A 22,201-nucleotide genomic window follows, 5' to 3' on the forward strand; every position below is an offset into this window, starting at 1 on the left:
ACTGCCCCATGGCAATCTGACAATCTCAGAGGTCCCTTGCTCCCTCTTCACTCGGTCTCCACACAGGCGTGCAGATCTGAGGCCAGCTCTCTAGTGCTCCTTCAACTCCGGCTTCTCTTCTGTCTACTTTTGCTTCTAAATACTTCTTTTTAGTTTTCTTTTAAAATTCTTTGATTGCATTTTAATTTCAAGGTGCTCTTCCTGGTATTCTGATGAGCACTTTTTAGAAAAACACAACTTTCCTTTTTTATTATCAACTAAGTGATGATTTAAATTTCAGATAATCAACTTTGTATTTGACAACTGAAACTGCTTATTCACACCTACCCTCTTCTACCTTATACTACTCCTCCCCCCTTCTGATTTTTCTTTCTTCTCTTAGGCATAACCATCTTGCCCTTCACCCAAGCCAGTACGTGTCAACCCCTTAACCTACTGCTCCACCCCCCTTCTTGCCCTCCTCCCTCCGGACACTGTGCAGCAGCTCCTCCCGGCACAGATAGACCCGGAGTGCATTCCGCTGAGTGAAACTAGTCCCTCACTACAGGACAAACACGTTGTGAGACCACAGCTACAAAGAAAACAAACCAAGACACAGGAGGTTTACAGCATGCCATTTCAGTGAACACAGAGTCTCTCAAGTGCCTGAGCAGAGTTTTGTTTTGGATTTGTTGGTCCATGGTGTACCTGCTTCCTTGGACTCCTCTGGCTTCTCCTCTCTGAGGTGAAGCTTCTCACACCACCTCGTGATCCCTGGCTGCCAGTCATGTTTGAGAGAGCCGCCAGAAAGTGAACCTGGTCGGAGTCAGGGTGCAGGGGTGGGGTTTACTGATGGAGGGGCTTCACTTATCCCTGGTGGAGCACAATGGGTGGGCTCACAACTTTCCTAGGCAGTGTCTCCTAAATGTCAGCAACTTTCATGCCTTTTCTCAGAGACCATTTGGTATTTCCGCAGGAAGACCAGATGATCTTTTGCTGGGGAAAGATGTTCTAACAGCAGGGCGGGGAAAGGGCCAAGGGAAGGCCACACAAGTTAATAAGCCTTAACAAGTCCAAAACCAAACTCAATGCCACCGAACAGATGCTGACTCACAGCAGCCCTGTAGGCTCCTGTAGGTTTCCCAAACTGTAACTCTTTATTGGAGTAGAAAGCCCTATCTTTCTTCCGAGGAGTGCCTGGTTGTTTTGAACGGCTGACCTTGTAGATCAGAGTCAAAGTAATAAGCACTACGCCACCAGGGCTCCTTAGTAAGCTCTAGGTCTATTTTAAATCTGAGGTTTCATCTAATTGTCTGAATTCCAGAGGATCCCTGGTTCAGTTTCTCTAGACAATAAGCCTCTTGTCTTCTCCGGCCACATGAGAAGGGCAGTGACATTAGCAGACCTGGGCGATATAACGGCTCTTTATGCAGACTTCCAGTCGTAGCCCTGTGCCATACTGTGTTACACACTGGGCTGTTATCAGCAATTCAAACCCACCAGGCCCACCGAGGGGTTGAAACTGAGGCTTTCTACCTTCGTGAAGATGTATCATCTCAAACTCAAAGTTGCCGTTCTACCCTCCCCTCCAGGATCACCAGAAGTTGGTATCACCTTGATGGTGGGGGTTGTTTTTCTGGTTTTATGATTGCTAGCCATCTGGCACCCAGGCCTGGTTCTGCATGGCGAGCCACAACCCGCCTCACTGGGACTCGCCCGTCCGCCATCCACACGTAGGTCTCACTGTCCTGCACTCTGCATGCACTTCAGCCTCAGCCCGCATTCATGAATCCTCTGTGCACTGCGCTCTCGCCTCTCCGCACCCGCCCGCCCACCTGCCTGTCGCCCAGTGCATTTTTCTCTTCTTGACACTAATTTTGGTAACATTTTGGGAGTGGAAATAAGCATGTGGGACCAATCCGCCATGAGTAACTGGAAGTTCAGATGCTCACACACTGCAACTGGTTCGAGTGTGAAATTGCTGAGTGCTTGAGGAAAATTACACCAGACTCTGAGAGCTGAGAGAATCTGATATCAAGGTGTTGCTCATCCGAAGGCAACTGTGAAGGCTGCTGAGACTCAGCACACAGTGATCTGGGTGAGGCACGCATCCATCCGATGAACTGCTCCTCTGGGGACATGGGTTAGCTCGTGCTCCGTAAGCATCTCCGGGCGGCTCGGGGGCATTCTACTTGCCAGACAGCCATTAAATAATTGAAACCGCTTCTTGCCAAAGAGGGGTCACGGAGGGAGAGGGAGCCTTTCAAGTTGAAGAGATGGTAAGCGTGTGTTTTGTATGTTTGTGGGTCAAAAACATGGCTCCTAACAAAAATTTAATTGGGGAAGGAGTTAAGAGATCTGTATAAACAATTGTTTCAGTAAATCTGGGAATTTGCTAAGGTCTCTGGACTGAGGCCAATCAATCCGGAATTCAGAGTGAAATCCCCCTCTCCGCCTGATGTACTGAGGCAGCAGCTACACTTGAGCAAGCTTCCCCGCAGTCTCCTGAGTCCAAGCCAGTGCTGTGTACTCGTATCCCCTGGGATCTTATGAAGGTGTGGGTTTAGAGCCTATAAGTGAGATGGAAATGCAAATTCTTCACCGGGAGGAGGGGGACAAGAATCAAACTGGAATGAACCGGTTGGAACTGCCAGAAAACTCACTGAATGTTGTGAGCTTTAATGGATCTGCATGTTCCCAAACAAGTCCATTTCTCGCGGGCCAGGCCTAACAAGGACACTAGCTGTGCGGGTGGCTCTTTAACAACCGACACTCTGAGGAGAAGACAGACTCACTGCGTTTTATAATGATCTTTATACGCTGCAGCACAGTAAGCTCATGCAAGGTTTGGGGCAGACGGGGGTCGATGAGGGTTGGGGGGTGATGGTGTCCCTTTTCTCTGAGAGCTTATAATCAAACTCTTTCAAAAGAAATGGTTTAAAATTTTTTTCAAAGTCCAGAGCCCTTGAGCATGTGGCAAAATCTTTAAACACTCATATTCACATGACAACTGCATTTTCATTTCCCTGACGGTCACAGTGTTGGAAACCAGTATTCAGCTCTCCATCAGCACTTTCTTCTTTTTCTCGTTCTTTTGGTTTGTGAGGCATTCTCCCCACAAATGTTTTTCCCGCTCGGCCGCGAATTCACGTACCTGACTCCAAGCCTCTCATCTTGGAGGTGCCTTGCTCGCCTTTCCCAAAATAGAATACGTAGCCTCTTAAAAAGCCTCTAAGCTCTTCCACGGGAATGTCTTCCCATTTCACGAGTATCGAATCTGCAGACGTATCTTCAACAGTGAAGTTTGGGGCGACAACTGGAGCTGTCAACGGAGAGAGACCAGCTGCTAAGGGTTCGGTTACTGGCACAGAGTAAGTCACTCCTGTCTTGGAAGATGGCTAGCCTCGAAAATAAAAAAAGGGGCTCAAAAAGTCCATGGGAAAATGCCATTACCCTCTCAGGACCCTTTTCCAGAAACTGTTTGAAGCTCCCGCTCCACAATCCCCGCTCCCAATTGCTAAGCTTGGCTTAAAAGGCTATTCTCTGTGTAACCATAGGTTTTCACAAGAGGATCGCAAACACTGGCAGGGGCACAGCCTAGGCACAGCCGACGTACACGGGAACAAAAGTGGAAGCTAGAATACAACTCTGAGACAAAATACGCTTCTTGGAAAGCAGACAGCGTGCCAGTGTGAAAGCACGATCCAACGAGATCCAAGCAGCCCTCGGTGCCGTGCCCTGCCCGCTGGTGCAGAGCCGAGGAAGAAGGGGGTGCTCAGGCTGGAGTCTTTCACGTCCAAGCTAAACTTTCATTTCCTTAGCTGACAAACAAGAGTTGGTTACGGTTGGATCGTAAAAGAGACAGTAAAAGCAGAGCATGAGTAAACACCTTTAAATGTTCTTTAACCATGACTTTTTTTCCTTCCTGAACCAAACATTATAATCAAGAATGCAACCTATTTTCAAAATCCAATCTTACTGTTGGTGCTGATTTCTAGTTTCTCCCGCGCTGTCCTCATAAACTCTAAATTACAGTGAGTGTGCCCGCGGAACGTACCCAGTTCTTCTATGTACCCGATCACAGAGCGCAGCAGCCGATAGCCTTGATGTGCGCATCCGTAGAGGAAGAAACGGTACCTCACGCCAGGCCGGAACTGAGCTGCAGGGGAACACAATCAGGACATGCTGCTAAACACACAGGACCGCGGCCTCCGCTGAAAAACTCTCGACTATAGATACAAAAACTTCTTGATGCTTTCAAAGGAGCCCTGGTACCATATAGGTGCAGCTCTTGGTCGCTGTCTGAAAGGTCAGTTGTTCAAAACCACTAGCTGAGCTGAGAGAGATGGCTTTGTGTGTCCTTGGAAACTGGGGTTCAGTTCTATCCTGTCCTTCAGGGTGGGTCTCCGGAGGTCAGAATCAGCTGGACCTCAAGGGGCTTGGGTTTGGTTTTGTTGTTTTAATGATCAGAGCTAATTTCCAAATGGATGAAATTATAAAATGAAAACAACTGTATTTTCAAGGTGGGGAAACACAAAAAAATCAACTAAACAAAAATTTAAGAACCAGCTTCAACTTCTACCACAATAAAAGGTACAGTATTCTAACTTGCCTCTAAGTGCTGGGTAGGGGTGGGGCTGATCAAGTCTTATATTCTGTTCTTTAAAATCAAGCAAAGGCACCTTTTCCCCAGACTTAATCTAGGGCCAGCTTGCTTGCCCATGCCCGGTCCCATCGGGAGGTTGTAAGACTGTTAGCTCTGGGCTGGAGAAATCCATTTCCGCTCCCCTTGCCCTGCCTTACCACGTGCTTCAGACAGACCCAGGTTCTCCTCAAAGTGCCCCACCTAGTGCCCAGGGCTGGCAGCTCACTCAGGAAGACACACAAGGTCGGGCAGGACCTGAACTGCAATTCAGAATGCCTTTCTGAAAGCCCTCCTCCTTGTCCCATGAAGTGTGTGAGGTGTTGGGGACACAGAGCTGGCCAAAGCAAGGCCTGTGGCTCAGAGACGCGGAAGGGAGGGAGGGGAGGCACACTCGGGACTGCTATGAAGATTCCTGCGGGTACAGGTACAGCCAGAATGTTCCTTCGAAGCGAGGATGGTGAGCTTTAATCTCACGGACTTTGGACACGTGATCCGAGGAAGTAGTCCCTAGGAAAGGACATCCTACTTGGGGGCACATCAGGGAAAAAGAAGAAGACCCTCAATGAGCTGGACCGACCCCATGGCTCACACCCCCGCCCATGACTGCGAGGATGGTACAGGACTGGGCAGTGTTTCCTCCTGTTGGCAAAGGGCCCCTATGGGTACTCGACAGCACCTAACAACAAGTTTCTAGGAACAAGATGCAGCTTAAGGGTGAGGAACCACATACACAGTAATTTGCAGAACATAGTTACCCGGTGTGGCTTCAGCACTTGCTCTCCCCTCATCAGGCCCAGAGCATACCAGGGATCTCCAGGCACTAAGTGAGATGCGCAGCTTCAAAAACCACCTATCCAAGAAACCTGCAGAGACTTTTCTATTTCCTTAAACGTGTGCCATCTGCTGGGAAGTACTAAAGCAATATTAAGAGGCTGCTCTAGCATGCTGGCCCCTCGGGGGCAGGCACGCTTGTGTTATCCGAGTGTATGCTTGCAGTGCGTGAGCTACTTCAGAAAGGCTCTTCCAGCCAGTCTTTGCAATGCCTGCCAAATGACATTCTCCTGATGGGCCTGGGCAGGAAGCAGTGGAGGAGGCTGCTGATAAGTTATATGATTCAGCTACGAGGGGTTAATTGGGTTCACTGTGATTGTAAAAACTGGAAACGCCAAGGAAGGGGCTGGTCAATTTGCAATCATCTGGGTTTAAAATAAACCGTTGAAGCAGGAGGATGGATCTCACTACTATAAAGAAATAAGAGCCAGCAGTGGAGTGTGTCCTTTGGACCCCGAGATGCCCCGTGCATTGAACCTCCTCAGTGTAGCGACAGAAAGCAGTGATGCTGGGGAAGTAGCAGGAGTGGCAGCAGCTTGGCAGAGCCAGAAGCCAGGACCTGAGACAGAATAAGGAAAGCTGAGTGCCTTCAGCCAGGAAGCTCCCTTGCAGAGTGGGGCACCTCCAGACACTTAATTGGGGAGTTCGATTTTCAGACCCAAGGCGCTGGAACTTGAGTGTCCTTTGGGCATTTATCAGCATCTCTAAAAGAGATTCATAACACTGCCCAAGCGCAGAGGCCTAACAGCTGGATGTTTGAGAAGCCGAGAGCCAGAGAGGGCACAGCTGGAAAGGGGCTGTCCTACCAAAAGAGAATGTATCCTGAGCATTTCTGAGCCTGAATCTTAACATGTTAACTTTAATAAACCTCATAATTGCAAATATTGTCTGTGAGTTGTCTGAGGCCATGGCAAAGAATTTTCTTACCCAGTTCAGAAATTGTGCCGTGGGAGGGTGGGTTGGTGCAGGAGCTGGTAAAGAAGGTCGGGGGGTAGAGGCGTGTCTGACTCTGCCCCCACAGGAATCAGTCTGGGGCTGATGAGCTTGATTCTTTTGAGTCAGGGGAGGTCCGAGGTCACCCCCATTCCTATGCCCCTTTTAGAATACACCAAGTGTGGACAGTACCTCTCCTGAGGACAGGAAAGGCCCTCTGGCCCAGAGCTCCAGGGGCAAGAGGGACGAGCGCATGCAGGAAGGAGAGCGCAAGAAGCAGGCTCTACTGCGAGAGCACGAAGCTGGTTCAGACTAGTTACCACGCTCCCCTCCATGCTAAGCTTCCTCAGGCTGCATCTTACCAGGGGCAGCCGTCTTTCAAGGTTCTCCGGCTCACCAGCCACTGGGAATGCATGACGCACCTGACACTGCCCCCACTGCCATGGGGATGCCCCCGTGCCACACCAGGGAGCACAATAACGGGACCAAGCCCCTGACCTCAGCCACCCGGGTCCTGCGTACCCTGGTAAAGGGCTGTGAGTGAGCCCGCATTGGACAGTTGGTGACTGGCTTCCTCACGGGCACCACCGATAACTCCATTTCACAGTCCATTTTATCGACGTGCCATCGTTTGCCCATTTTCTGGTCTTGGCCACTGTCAAATGTCAGGATCATAAACGACGTTGTGGTGACCGTCTGAGTGGCTCTCTGCCGGGTTCTCCATGGGAATTCCTACATGAGGACTTGCCAGAGCAAAAGGCAGGAGCCCTTGCCTGCCCACGCCAGTAGGAACGGCAGACTTTTCTGGGGGACCAGTGAGAACTGGTCCACTCCCGCCCCGGGGGAAGGAGGTGGATGCTCTCAGTGCCCCAGGCTCTGCTCTTTTCCAGTAACTGTTCCGGGAACCCGAGCAGCTGCCTGAAGTCCCCTTACCGGACTCTATGATGGCTTCGGTGCGGTCGGAAGGCACCTTTTTCCAGTCCATCAGGCAGGGTCCCGGCCGGGATGAATTGCACCACTTAATCACGTAGTCACAGGTCATGTTGGGGTCATGATTCCAACGGAGGAAAATCCCTTTACCCATCCGGACAGCCTGCTCGACCTTGAGGTCATCTTCAAGGAGAAAGAGGGAGATGGCAGTGAGATGGAAGAAACCCAGTGGAGGGTCAAAGGCCTACGTCGGGACACTGGGCCAGCGTTGTGAAAGTTCTCTTGTGATAAGCGCGTTGAAGTGGGACTCAGCCGAGAGCACCCTCTGAGCAAAGAGGATGACAACCACTGCTGTCACGGCCATGACCTGGACACTGCGAGTAAGACATGCAGGTTGTTCAAAGGCCACTTTCTCAGCGGTTGGACAAAACAATCGAAAGGCACCGAAGGGTCTGCTGGTGAGGTGTTAGGGGGAGGCCAGGGAGATCAAGATCAAGATGGGGCCAAGGCACTGTGCCGGGTTGAAGGGAGGAAGGGGCAGCAGGTGGCTGCTGAGACCGACCCAGCGGGCAGTCAGGCTCCTCTACCCACCCTCTCGGAGCACAGGCACTTTGCTGGCCAGCCCAGCACCTGGCTCAGGGTTCGGCCATCAGGCATGCAGCAATGAATGGTGGGTCCACGGGTCCACCAGCCCTGCCTCCTCTTTCTTTTAAGGAAAAGTCCCACCCCAGAGGCGGGCTGAGGGGGATTCTGGGTGGCCACGAGACAGGGTGGGGAGGAGGTGAAGTGCTAAGACTCAGGACAGCTGTCGGGTGGGACCCATGTGGGCAGCACCAAGAGAGAAAGAGTCCACAGCAGCCGGTCTCAGGTTCCTGGGCAACGCTACTGTGGAGAGGCTGCCGGGAAGCCGAAGGAAGCTGGGCCTGTGGTGAGCTTTGTCCTCCCTTCCGGCCAGCTCTCAGCCAAGGCCATTAGTGAGGCCCAGGCCGGCAGTGAGAAGCGTGGCCCAAAGGAAGGGAAATTTCCCACAGCAGCAGAAGGAAAGGCCCAATTTCCATAAGGGAATTATATTTATTTACAAGGGCTCAGTAAGTTGAATGCTGACAAGGTTTTTTGTTTTTTAGCAGAATTTACGTTTATAAACCAACTACGATGGGAAGAAATTCAACTATTTGACTTAGAATGCAGAAGACTGGACATAAGTGCTCTTTGGCTCAAGATGGTTAAAACCGCATCAGGTGAGCGTGCACTGAGGCTGCAGAACCTGAGCCCTGAGAGACCTCAAGGCACAGTGATTTGCTCCGGGCTTAGGAGAAGGTCAGAAAGCTGACGACCAGTTCCCCCGGACCGTCTCCAAATTGCTGTCTTCCAAAAGACCCATGGAAAAGTACGGTTATGCAGGTCTTGAAAGAAGCCCAGGTAGCATAGTGCATCAGTGTCAGCCTGCTAACTGCAAGGTCAGCAGCTCGAAACCATCAGCCAGTCAGCAGGAGAAAGATGATGCCTTTGGCTCCAGTACAGACTTACAGCCTCGGACGCCTGCCCTGTGGGCATACTGCGAGCCAGCCCTGACTAGATAGCACTGAGGTGAAATGGTTCTTGAACAGAATGGCAGCAACAGGGCTCGTGCCTACCCTTGTGAAAGTCCTAGAATACCTCATTTCTATGCCCTCCTCCTGGTCACATTCTTCTTCGGCCAGTCTACAATGGAGAGAAGCTATGGGCTTTGCTCTAACCCTCACCCCCTTCCCCCCCCCCCCCGCCGTGTCTGCTACATCATAGCCATGGAGCCCTCTCCCAGCATGCACTGCTCCGGGGGTGCTGGGTCAGCATCCTGCCTCTGCCTCTGAGATACACTGTGCTGTCTACTCAATCTCCCTGCAGCCAGCAGAAGCGCAGCCGAGAGCCAGCCCTGTAACATGCCAGAAGGAACTGCCTCACCCAAGAGCTGACGAGGCAGCTACCTAGAGGGCTCTAGCTAACCAATTTTTCTTCCCCTTGGAGCGAGTGTTGATTTAGGAAAGTGCTCCCATATTGGGACCGAACAGCCAGGCGGGGGAGGTGGACGGGGTAAGGCTCCAGGGAGGAGGAAATGGCTATTTAAGACTCATGACTCAGAAGTCCACAGAGAGAGATGTTGAGGAGGTAATCCATAAAATTCACAGGAAGGCACGCTTTTTATAAGTGACACCAACATTTGTTATTTTAAGTTTACTTTGGACTTAATTTAGAATGTTGGAAGGATGTCTTTATTAGTAAAGAATTTCTTAGAATAAAGGTCCCATTTAAAGTCTCTTTTCCTGACAGTTGTCGAAATCACCTGACACAGCGTAAGCACATCGACTCTCGAAGCGCTGACTCACAGCGGTGTTTGAATAAACCAGTGAAAGAGTTCTTTGAGTAGCATCTGCCCTGGCCAACCTCTAACATTAGGTGATAACGTAAAGGGGAAGGGCACCCTGGTGGCGTAGTGCTTACGCACTGGGCTGCTAACAGCAAGGTTCGGAGGTTTGAAACCACCAGCCACTCCACAGGAACAACTCCCATAGAGTTACAGTCTGGGGAACTCCACAGGGGCAGTTCTACCCTGTCCTATCGGGTTGCTATGCATCAGCATCAACTCAATGACAGCGAGTCTGAGTTTTGTTTTGTGTTTGGTAATGGAGACACTCTGTACGTTACCCATCAGGGCAGCTGCTCTCTGTCAACAGAACACCAGACAGTAACCCGCTTGTGCCTCTGGGCCTGTCAGCAGCAGCGGGGGAGATCAGGAGATTGCTGACACCACACAGTGCCCTCACCTTCCAAACCTCTCACTGCAGTGTCTGGCTCCCATTTGCTACAGAAACCCCGGGGCTCACCATTAGGAATCTCCGTGCTCGCGATCTTGGAAGGCGGGGACGAGCCAACAGAGTTTTGTGCCACCACACTGATGACGTAGTCGTTTCTGTCCAGCTGTATTTCTGCTCGGTGTTGGCGATCGGGAATCTCAGAAAGGGACAGGATTTCCTCCTTCGATGAGCATGAAACGTTGTAGGAAAGTATTCTTCCATTCGCTTCGCTCATGGATAAAGGCTATGGAAAACAGAACCACAGACCCCGTTATAATGAACCTGCACGAAGTGCCAGGGTGAACAGGCAGAAAACCAAACATAAACTGAGTACCACCGCAGCAGTAACAAGGCAGCGTGAGAATTGCTACCCGTGTGGCACTGTGACCTGGACGGTGTTCCAGAGGGAGTGATGTGAACCGTCAATGCACTCAACTGCTGGTGGAAATGCTGTCAGTCTAGGAGGTGCCTCAGAAGAAAGGCCAGGCAATCTACGCCTAAAAAACAGCCACTGAACACCACTTGGCCCACAGCTCTCTACCCTACACTGGTGGGGTTGCCAGGTGTTGGAACCACACACGGCTACTGGCGCTGTGACCTGAGCAGACTGGGGATGTGAGAGAGAGGGAAATGCCCACTTGTTGTATGTGGCCGGGCATCCGGGGGGGGGGGGGGGGGGTTCAAGTAGTTCACTGAAAAGTGAAATCAGCATCTAACAGGGTCATTGAACACCAACCCCATGAAGCCTGTCATACAAAAACTAAAGCTCATCTCGCTTTTCAGAAGAAGAAAAAGCAAAAAAGTTTTCCTTACCAAAGTAACAAACAAAAATATGACCAAGTTATGGCTATTCTCTTTAACTTTTGTTTTCTCATTTTGAAAGTGGTATATTTTAAAGTAATATCGAAAATAATCAAAAGTTCAGAGAAAACAGGTAAAATCTCCTGTTGCCATACCTCTTAAATACAGCTGCCATGAGACGGTGTTCTCTAAGTTGCTTTTCTAAATGTAGGTTTTTTTGTATAATATCTGCTCTAATCACACAAGACTAATTTTATATCCTATTTTTGTTTTTATATAATGCACGCTTATCCATATTTCCATCCATCTTAGTGGATTTATATTTCATGTAACTTTTTAAAATCCAATTACCTACTTGTTTCTTGTTTACATAGAGTTTTTGTTGACCCATGTCCCCAGATTTAAGTATAATTTTGCCGAACCTTTTGGTGCTACACTTTTCATAGTTAAAACAAAACATTCACCGCCATTCAGGAGCTGCAAACCTTTCTGGAAGCAGACAGCCTCATCTTTCTCCTGCAGAGTGGCTGGTGCCTTTGTACTGCTGACCTTGTGGTTAACAGTCCAACACATCTCATAATCCCCCACCAGGGCTTGTCCTCACTTTTCTCATGGTTTGGCTTGGTTTAAGTAGGAATGGCTAAAAGCTGACTTACTGCAAACAAGGAAAAGGAGCATTCGAACTTCTCCCTTTAGAAAGCTAAATCTTTCAAAATCTCGGCTCAGTGGACACGTGGCACACAAGTTCCTCTGGCCCAGACTGACATAGGCATGAGCACTGTTTTGAAAACCCTCCTCCAATGAAGGCATCGAATGACCAGTGGTCCTGCTCTCGTGGGCATGTGTCCGTCTTCCGAGCTGACTCCTGAAGCACCCTCTTGCTTTAGTCTCCCTATCGCCTGTCTGCGGGCTCCTCTTCCTCCATCGCCCAGGGTTCCAGCCTTGGCCCTTTCCAGCTTCGGCCCTCTCCACCCTGCATCCTCCCCTCTGCCTGCTACTCAGAGCTCCGCCTTTCGTTGTGACCTCTCTCTCTCCTGACCCCTCCCTGTGAGGTCAGTCACCTACTGGAATCTGCTCGGTTATTCCCGTGGCACACATTTAAAAAACAAACAAAGCCCAGCACCCTCAAAACAGCCAAAGCCTTCCAGCCTATGACATCACCATCATCCTCCTGAAGTTAGCATGCGAATCACTCAGTGTGTTAAATTCTTGGTGAAACAATCATTTCGGTTAAATAATATTCCAATGAAATTCATCATCATTGCAAACTTTCTCCATATGGAAGGAACTGTGTACTTGCCCCTCAAATTATCTAGCTATCTGACAGGCACTTGGGGCAGCCAGGGGGTTTCTAGTCGAGAGAGAAAGAGAGAGAGAGTAGTGACAGGCATTTACAGCCAGCTTCAAAGTGGAGGGAATCCCCCAAACTTGCATACAGATGCTATTTTACCCAAAGCTCCATGGATGTCAGCTTTTTGTAAAAATGACATGTTACTTTCAGGAACAGAAGTCACCAATTTAAAAAAATCAAATTATGACTGCTCTTAAGCAATTTGACCTAACCCAGCCAGAAGACAAAGGAAGTGCTATGCAGCCTAAGCATGCCACAACAGAGTGGGTAGCTGGGGGACCACGGACAGCAGGTTGGCAGACCCAGCCCACCACCCACTTCACAGGATGAGCCTGCCCATTCCCATAAAGGCCCACAGCCTCGGAAGCCCTATAGAGGGTCGCCACGAGTTAGAGCCATCTCGATGGCAGTGGGTTTGTACGGGTGCCCCAGGGAAACCTTGAAAACATGCTGAGTGGGAAGAAGAAGACCACTGCCTCACGAACAACAGAGCCATCAAAGGGTCTTCGAGGTGAGCGGGTGGGAGGAGTGGGAACAAGAGCCTTTTGCTCAGCGGAACTGAGTGCATGTTAAAGGTGATGGGAACACATGGGAAAGGACACCGAGTGAGAGCGGCTGTTCAACTTGAACAAAGTAGTCAGTGTACTTACTGGAAATGGTGAGATGGCGTGTGCTCTGCTAAGTATATTTCTACCACTGTAAGCTAAAAATAAAATCGTTGTAACAGCTGATGTAGAAGGCGGCTGCATGCTTCTAGTGTTCAAAAACAAGAGAGCAAAACGCTCACAACAAAAAAGGACTCCTCTGGCAGAGAAAGCGCTGAAACTGTCGTACAATCCACGTCTCTATCTAAGAAGGTCTATCAACCAAGCAACCTGAGTGAACAGTGCAGTTCACTTAAAGGAAACAATTACACCCAACTTACAGTCGGAGGGTGTCCCAGCCTTGGGGGACTCTAACTTGCAGATCCAGGCTGGGTGTGACGAAGCGAGAGGGTGGGATTCATTACACAGTCGGATGCTTTGCCAACCCTGGAAAGTCAAAGTGAGGGACGCGCGGCTCTGAGACGAACCGTCCCAACTGAAGACCATCGTGGCCACTCAGCAGTTGACGGGAATGAGCGGGTTTAAACCCAAGCTGGGGTCTTGCAATCATTTAAGACATGGAAGGCAATCATGGCTCTGTGATAACGGATCAAACACAGCGCAGCACTTCAGTCATCTAATTGTTCAAGGAAAAATCCCTTACCTTCCAATAGATTATTAAATTTTTCCCATCAGAACTCCACTCTCTCCAAGTATCTGGTCCCTTTGAAGGAACTAGGAAGGAGATTTAAAAGTTAGTATTTGAAGATGACAACCGCAGGTCTACTGATGATATTAACAATTAAGAAAGCGGGGCCGAAAACACGTGTTGTTTTTTTCTGTGACATCCGTAAATCCTCAGTAAAAGTGGAAGGTGTTTCGTGCCTTCCATTTGAAAAGCAAGCGAACAGAAAAGCTGAGCTTTCAACGGATAAAAATACAAGAGCCTTAGGCTGAGTGTCCAAGCTCTGGGGATGCGGTGGTTTCGAGTTGGGCTGCTACCCACAAAGTCAGCGGATGAAACCACCGCCACTCTACGGAGACAGGGCGTTCTATAGCGTCAACGGGAGCAGGTGTACACTGTGCTAGAGTAGAGGGTCGCTCTGAGGCAGAATTGACTTGGTGGCAGTGAGTTTGGGTTTTTTCTTCTTTTTAGAATGGGTTAAAATCACCTCGTGTTCTCTTACCTCTTCGTTACTCAGGTAGGCCATTGCCACACATGGGCTTCTTGCTGTCCCTCAGACATACCAAGGGCAGCTGCCTCAGACTCCAAATTTTCTCTGTCTCTGCCAAAAACCCCCACCGACTAAAGTAAACCATGTGGCCAATACTTCAACTCTTCATTCAAGGTGCTCCCAGGGTAGAAGTGTGTCTTTAGGACCAGTCAGTATGGAGGATGATGACATGGATGTGTACAGTTCCTATTTTAGCCTTACTTTATTTAGTAAGGAGCCCTGGTGGCAGAGAGGTTACAAGTTGTGCTGCTAAATACAAGGTCAACAGTTCAATCCCATCAGCCACTCCACGGGAGAAAGATGAGGCTTTCTAATCTTATAAAGAGTTAATTTCAGAAACCCTGTGGGTTTCTGAAACATTATTTCGTTGCTACTTCATAACTGTAATTTTGCTACTATTACGACTCATCATGTAAATATCTGATATGCAGAATGTATTTTCATTGTTGCAAATTTAACATAATTAAAGCATAGGGATTAATCACAAAAATCACTATGTAATTATATATTGTGAAATACTTATTTCTAATTACAAATAAATGAAATTTTGTCTTGAAGCATGGTGTAGCATGGGTAACAGTCTTCACGCCAGGTACTCTCATCATATGTGGTTGGACCCACTTGGAGATGGATAGAGGAGCGGTAACTTAGTTCCTAAGAACATCAAAAATATGTTTTCTGATGGTCTTAGGCGACCCCTGTAAAAGGGTCATTCGACCCCCACAGGGGTCGCGAGCCACAGGTTGAGAACGGCTGTCCTACAGGGAGGCTCTGAGCCTATAAGGACTTGAAGGCAGTGAGTGAGAAGTTGGCTCATTCATCTCATAGGGAGGGCATATTTGCATAACACTAAAGAGCAAGTAGGAATTGTCAGTGAGTCCTGTGTTTTAACCTAGGTCCTTTCTGTGTCCCAGCTCCATGCCGTGTGTCATCTTTCCTAAGGACACTACCTCTGCAGTCCTTCCACCTCCTCCCACCTTGCCACCACTGGGTATTCATCCTCATTGGTACCGGGTGTGGGGAGGTGGGCACGTGCACGCACGTAGGCACTCATGAACTCTCTCTCAGATCCTGTATGCTCTCAATCCCACGGGCAGAGCTCTGTTCCATTCAGGGCTATAGATCCCTGGGGATTAGAACAATTCCCGACACATCATGTGAGCTCCATAGCTGCTTGTGGGCTGAGCCAACACCTCCATCTTAATGAGGCATAAACAAGATGCTTCCTCTTGGTGAGAGCAGCTCATTAGATGGAGGTAAGCGCTTCTGTGGTAGCCAGTGGTCCCTGTGCCCCTGCTCCTCAGGCTCCTCAGGCCCCAAGGAGTCCCTGCCCACATTGTTGGATTACCCAGTAAGCAGGGGCTTTCTTGTCCGTATTCACTAACCTGTAGTAAAACCACTTCGCAGTGTTTCGCCACCACCACAACTCTGCTTTTTAGGTCTGGCTGGCATCTATCTGTCTCTCTCCCAATCCCCTGGGACCTTCCCACAAGTTCAAGGGCTCTTTGCAAACTTACCATCTCTGACAGGGGCGGAGGACCTACCTATGGTGAAACTGATGAGACATTGTTGGCTACAGATTAGTAAGCAGGGTAAAGCCATGCCTACCTTGCTTATTGGGCATCCACGCCGGGGCCCTGTGTGACCCATGGAGGTGGCCGATGTGATGGTGTGTCACTTCTGAGGCCAGGCAGTGAGAGACAGCCTCTTCTCTCTCTCGGCAGGCAGCCAACTGCCATGTCATGAGGGACTGGGGCCTCCTGCCGACAGCCATGCAGTGACCCATCTCCACAAGGGCTCCTCCAGCACCAACCCATTCCCCAAAATGCAACCAGGAGACACCCCGGGCTAGAGCCACAGCCACCCAGCTAAGCTGCTCTGGAATTTCTGACACACAAGAACTTCGTGTTGTCAGATGTTTGCTGTCTTAAGAAAATGAGCATTGGGGTAAAGTTATTACAAATCAGTAATAACTAATAGTCTGCTGTAGACTTGTGTGTAAGATTCATTTCTGAGGATCCACAGAATGTTGGGTTGCTAACTTCAGGGTCTGAAGTTCAAAAGTCACAAGTTGCTCCACAGGAGAAAGACAGGGATTTCTCTTCTCATAGGGTTTCGGTCTCAGAAATTTACAGTGGCAGTTCTACCCTGTCCTCTAAGATCTCTGTGTCACCATCAACTGGATGCCAGTGAGTTGTTCTGCTTTTTGGGGTTTTGTGGGTTTTTTGATGCTTTTGTTGCTATTCAAGGGCAGAATCTCATCGTGTCTTTGGAAATGAACACACTTGAAGAACGGAGTCCCTGATTTTATACCTATGTTGGCTGATGTATAATATAAAAGTGTAACCTCTTTTTACCACCCCCTCTCATGTCTTAGGCTTCCCCCAAAAGCCAACTCACTGCCATCGAGTCAATTCCAACTCATAGCGACTCTCTCGGACAGGCAGAACTGCCCCTGTGGGTTTCTGGAACTCTCAAGACTTTGGAACGTACAAAGCCACGTATGTCTTGTGTGGAGTGGCTGGCGGTGGGCCTTGTGGGTAGCAGCTCAGCGCATCACCGTCACCTGTGGTTAGTGGCCCAACGCCACCAGGGCTCCTTAGAACCCCAAGCTTAGGTACCAAAGAAATGACCTGCTAAGTTCCCTTTAATAAGAAGCATTTCCAATGAAAAGGCAACCTAGAGAGAGCATGGGAAATCAGCCTGCAGTGTAACCACAGTGCCGATCAAGCTGGGCTCCCGGGGCAGCCGCTGAAACCGCTGCAGCCACACGGGACAGAGAAGCAGTAGCCTTCCACGTAACACATTCGGTTGGCATTCCCCGCCTTGTCCCAGGCTTTGTAACCCACCCTCTACGCTATCTGCACCACATTTGGGGACCAGGCATCACACAACGCAGCTAACCATCCCCTCCTCTTAGACTCTTCGGGGACGCCCCCTTGGCATCCCAGGCTCTCACACCCTCTGCATGCTCGGTGACCACCAGCCCCCAACCACTCAGTTGACTCACTTCCTTCGAGAGTTAGGTGCTGCTTCTCAGGGGCCCAGTTGCTCCACTTCCACAGAGTTTCCGTAGCACAGCGAATCCGAAAAGTATAGTTAGTGTATGGATGTAATTTGTCCACGGCAGTCAGGTAACTTGAGTTGTCTACTCCTGCGATTGTGGCATTGCGCTGTTAAGAAACAGATCCATCAATAGGTATGCCTACATATACACTATGCAAACTGGGTGCACGAATATAGTTACATGCTACAAACACGTTTTTGAGAGAAAGCATTTTCAAGTATGTGATATGAAGTCACTGAAAGTCCAACAGTTTAACTAGAAGTAGGAGGTTCAAAAAGTTTGTGGAAAATGTAATGAAAAGGTAAAATTTACCCCAAACTGTGTGAATATACCCCTTTCCTTACAGCACCCAAACCAGTTCATCCACTGTAATATTTTATTTCTAATGTACTTCACATACTATGTTGGAACAAGTACGCTTGCCTAATAGCAAGAAGCAAGAGTGGGGTTATCTTTTTAATCCAAGCATTGGAGCTACGTAATAGCAATCACTTAAATTCTGCAGAGGCGCTCATAAATTTTGCCTTAGAGCGTCTCAATCGTAAGTCACTGGTGAGGGGTGCTAGCACAGACCTTCACATAATCTGGAAGTTGGAGATGACCTTGAGGCCTGAGCTGATTACTCATGTGAATACTTGAATGAGATTTCTTGGAGGCAGGCATCGTCTTTCGTGCTTCTCTGGAGACGCCACTTAGATCCCTAAGGAAGAGCCCTGGTGCACAGTGGTTACGACTTGGACTGTGATCTGAAAGGACAGCAGTTCGAAACTGCCAGCCACTGAGGAAGAAAGGTAGGGCTTTCTACTTCTGCAAACAGTCACAGTGTCAGAAACCCACAGACGTTCTCTCCTGTCCTACAGGGTCATATGAGCAGGGCTGACTCCATGGCAATGAGTGATTACAGCTTTAGGAAGAGTGCTGGTGCCACTGTCGGGCAATCATGGTACTGCTGCCCGAAAAGTCGATGGTTCAAATCCACCAGCCACTCTGGGGGAGAAAGACGAGACTACCTGCCCCTGTGAAGACCTACAGCCTTGGCACCCTGTGCACGAGTCAGAATCGGCTCGAGGGCAGTGGCTACGTGGCGGGTAGAGCTCCAAGATGGCGCTTACCGTGACGTAAATATTCAACCAGTACTTTACTTAATTAAAACAGAGCAACTCCAAGTAAATCTGAGGGTTCATACATTTTAGGGGAGGTGCTCGGGTCCTCACTCCTTTTCACAAAGCAGCTCTTGGGGTCACATGTGTAGTTTTGATGCATGTTCTGCAGGTCACCGGCACAGTTCCCAATGGGCACTCAATTGTACTACTCTTCTTCCCACCACAGGGTACAAGGAGCCGAGGTGGCGCCATGGTCAAAGTGCTGGGCTGTGAACTGAAAGGCTGGCGGCTTGAACCCACCAACTGTCCTGTAGAAGAAAGATGTGGCCACCTGCTCCCAGAGATGACCGCCTGGGGCCTCCTTTGGGAGTAGCTGCACTCTGTCCACTAGCGTCACTGGGAGTTTGAATTGACTCCACAACAACGGGACTCGGGTTGGTTTCGCAAAGTATAAGACGGTCAAAGCCAACCTAAATAATTAACGTGTATTTAAAATGCCTGGCTGTGGCTTATAATGACCAATTATCATAATTACTTGCTCCTATTGCTGCACTCTGCGATTTTAAAGATCACTGCTACTCGCTGGTGCGGGCTAGTTCATTAACAGCTGCTAAAGGTTCCAGCAAAAACCACTTACTCATTCACAAATGCACTGAGTACCAGCTGTAGGCCACCGTACTCGACCTGGGAACCTCTCTTTGTAAGTGCTGGTAGTGACACATGTTGACTACCAGGCTGTTGTTACATCGATCTATATCATGCCTGCTCCAAATGAATGACTGCAACAGACGCCAAGACTTTTCACCCATCCCTTTATGTTACTCTGTGTGAAGACCTTGGTGTTTTTGCCCAAAATAAACACGAGGCAGATTTACAGAAGACTCATACTCACCAATTCTTGGCCAGAGTGACTTTTAATCTCAATTTGACAGGAAAGAGTAATCTTAGCAAAGTTGCCTGGTAGGCGCCAAGATAGGGTAACGGCTGTGGAGTTCGCATCCTTCACTTTGAATGAAGTAGGAGTGTGGGGAGAAACTGCAAATATGATTGTTCAGAAATATAATGACTTTAAAATGCCATTTTCTAATGTGACGAAACATGAGTTTAAAAATAACCATCACTCAAATCAAGAGGTACCCCAGGTTCTTGGCACAAGACCGTAACCAGTGCTGCAGAGTAGGGACCCCTTGAAGGCTGGTTAGCTCCCTGTGGCTCACTGGGAAGCTGGTCCACGCCCATGCGGCGGCTCGCGGGATAAAGCCCTGGCAATCGGCTCTGTAAAGTCTACAGCCACAAAGACCCCAGGGGGCCGTTCTCCTGCGCCACCAGGGTGGCCGTGACTCAGAATCAACTGGATGGCGGCCGACAGCACCAACATCCGTGGGATCACAAAGCTGGCTCTCCCTGCTAACATCATGCCAGCATTTATATCTTCTTCCAAGAAGTGCCGACACTCAAGGTTCGGCCCTGGCCTTTGGAACACCGTTTCATTCTTTCCGACACGTTTCTTTCATGTGGGTGAGTGACACACAACAAAGAAAGCACACGAACAAGTGTGTAAGTGTACAGAGGGGCCAAATATGTGGTTCACACAGTAATTACGACAGGAGTGGGAACGCGAGTGAGGGAAGGGAGGCCTCAGGGTAGAGATGGGAGTTAACTGAGGTTTGGGGACCATTAAGGTAAAAACTGGCAAAACACACCAGTGCTGAGAGCGGCGATATCGGGAGGGTGGAGTGGAAAGGGGGAACCAATTACAAGGATCTACATGTAACTTCCTCCCTGGGGGACGGACAACAGAAAGGTGGGTGAAGGAAGACATTGGACAGTGTAAGATATGACAAAATAATAATAATTTATAAATTATCAAGGGTTTACGAGGGAGGGGAGAGTGGGAGAGAGGGGAAAAATGAGGAGCTGATACCAAGGGCTCAAGCAGAAAGCAAATGTTTTGAGAAGGATGATGGCAACAAATGTACAAATGTGCTTGACACAATGGATGTATGTATGGATTGTGATAAGAGTTGTACGAGTCCCCAATAAAATGATTAAGAAACAAACAGGTAAGCGGAGCGACTGTCAGTCATGGTGCGGGCAGTGCTCAGGCCGCCTGAGTGGTGGGAGGCAAGCCATCGGGGGCAGTAAGGCGGTACGGGCAGCAGGCAGACAAGTACACGAAGATACTGCCACCCGAGGATGAGAGCGAGCCGTTCTGGCCTTATGGGAAATCCGGAGACAGTAAAGCTGACCGACTGCCAGGAAGGACCGTCAAAGTGACTGCCACTTAGAAATAAGGCAACACGGTCATCTCAGAGCACGCGTTTGGTGAGCTGTCCTTGTGGTCTTTCTTGGTTGGATCCACAGAGGCGGATCGTGACAGCGGGGATGGGCTCGAGTCACCAGCTCTCCAGGGGGCAGCCAAGCTCGTGACTGCAAGGCCGCTGGCTTGAGCCCCCACCCTGGCCCCAAGCCTGCGTCTCTCAGGAAGGCCTCTTTCTGCTCCGGAGCCTGGCATGGTCAGGTGCAGGGAGTGCCCGTGAGAGTGAATGCAAGAGATTGACCACGTTTCATTCCTGGGTCTGGCTCTTTGTTAACAGCATGGGGAATTTTCAGAAACCGGCAGCCACGGGAAGGAACAAGCTATTGTCAACTCAACTCCTTGGCTGTGTCTCAAAGATGTTACTCTTAGCAGAAAGTGCTGACCAGAAAAAGTTATCTGGGTTGCATGGCTGCACTTACAAAACATTCTCAAAGAGCTCAACAATAAAGAATGACGATCTTCATGTGACAGGGACAGGAGAGTGTGTGTGCGTGTGTGTGTGCGTGTGTGTGGGGAGCAGTGTCAAATGGATCAAAGAGGAAGCTCTTTGTGGCCCTGCAACTGTTGAGTATCTCATTACATAAATCTACACATGGGAACAAATTACATAATTTGATCTATATTTCGATTGAACTGCATAAAAACGATATGCACATGCATACAGAGAGAAACCGAAAATGCATGTGCGGGGAAACTGAGTAAGGCCAGAAAGTCCAAATAGTGGTGCTGACCACAGTCCCTCTCCCAGTGCTGACACTGCAGTAGGTATAGAAGACACTGCCAGCTGGGTGAAAAGGCATTCTGGGAACCACCGGGGAGTCCACCATTATTTCAAATCTTAAAATTTTGAAAAGTGGGACAAGAATACTTTTTCTAGAACCAGTTAGAGACATTTGCAATTTCTGTAAAAATGACTAATTCTTGTTTTAAATAAAAATGGAAATGACACATTTTAAAGCTCCTAAATAAACTTTATACAATTCAAATGAAATAACTATGAAATCGCCAGCTTAAACAAAATCCCTATAAGCAGTTTTCATTCACATCGAGCTGGTTTATCACCTCCTGGAGTTGTGTTTAAGACACGGATCTACACAGCAGCTTACCTCGCGTAGTTATGTTGACTAAAATTGTGGATTCTGCTTGTCCCAAAGGATTGCGCGCATTCAGAGTGAAATTATATATTTCCTGTTTTGGAGTCATTTGAAACATTAACTGATAGCTTTCATTGGTGGGCTCTTCAGTTCTTTTGAATGTAACATTTTTTCCAGAAAAGCTGCATGGAAAGGGGAAAAATGTTAAAATATGCTCAAAATGGCATGACATAAACAGTGTGGGGAAAGGGTAGGGGAGGAATGAGTAAATGCTAACAGTTAATCTTTTTCTAATAGTGGTACTCCTCATGATGGTACAGTGCAAACTCAGAGAAGGACATGTTCTAAGTCTGGGGAGCACAGTGATGACGATAAACACGGCCGCTGGCCAGACACCAACCGTCTTTGTACTTGAGGGTCCTCCCAAGCAGGCCTGTTCAAACAGGTATGGAGTCTGCGTAGATTTTAAAGGTGGCCTGGATAAGCCTGCCATCTTA

The 22,201-nt window shown here is 48.9% G+C and overlaps 1 protein-coding gene across 2 annotated transcripts in view; it reads right to left on the minus strand.

The window, feature by feature from the left end:
- The window catches only part of LIFR (LIF receptor subunit alpha), a 90,725-nt gene that overhangs the window by 18,129 nt on the left and 50,395 nt on the right, over window positions 1-22,201 (minus strand). For both annotated transcript variants that reach the window (XM_075540956.1, XM_075540957.1), the window contains exons 9-16: window positions 21,717-21,886; window positions 19,183-19,325; window positions 17,131-17,293; window positions 13,550-13,620; window positions 10,180-10,393; window positions 7,322-7,501; window positions 4,037-4,138; window positions 3,134-3,301 (exon numbers count right to left, since the gene is read on the minus strand). In XM_075540956.1, coding sequence (XP_075397071.1) covers window positions 3,134-3,301; window positions 4,037-4,138; window positions 7,322-7,501; window positions 10,180-10,393; window positions 13,550-13,620; window positions 17,131-17,293; window positions 19,183-19,325; window positions 21,717-21,886 — 1,211 coding nt within the window. The remainder of the gene's footprint in view (window positions 1-3,133; window positions 3,302-4,036; window positions 4,139-7,321; window positions 7,502-10,179; window positions 10,394-13,549; window positions 13,621-17,130; window positions 17,294-19,182; window positions 19,326-21,716; window positions 21,887-22,201) is intronic.

This window comes from Tenrec ecaudatus, chromosome 2 (assembly GCF_050624435.1).
Source record: "Tenrec ecaudatus isolate mTenEca1 chromosome 2, mTenEca1.hap1, whole genome shotgun sequence".
Classification (NCBI taxonomy): Eukaryota; Metazoa; Chordata; class Mammalia; order Afrosoricida; family Tenrecidae; genus Tenrec; species Tenrec ecaudatus.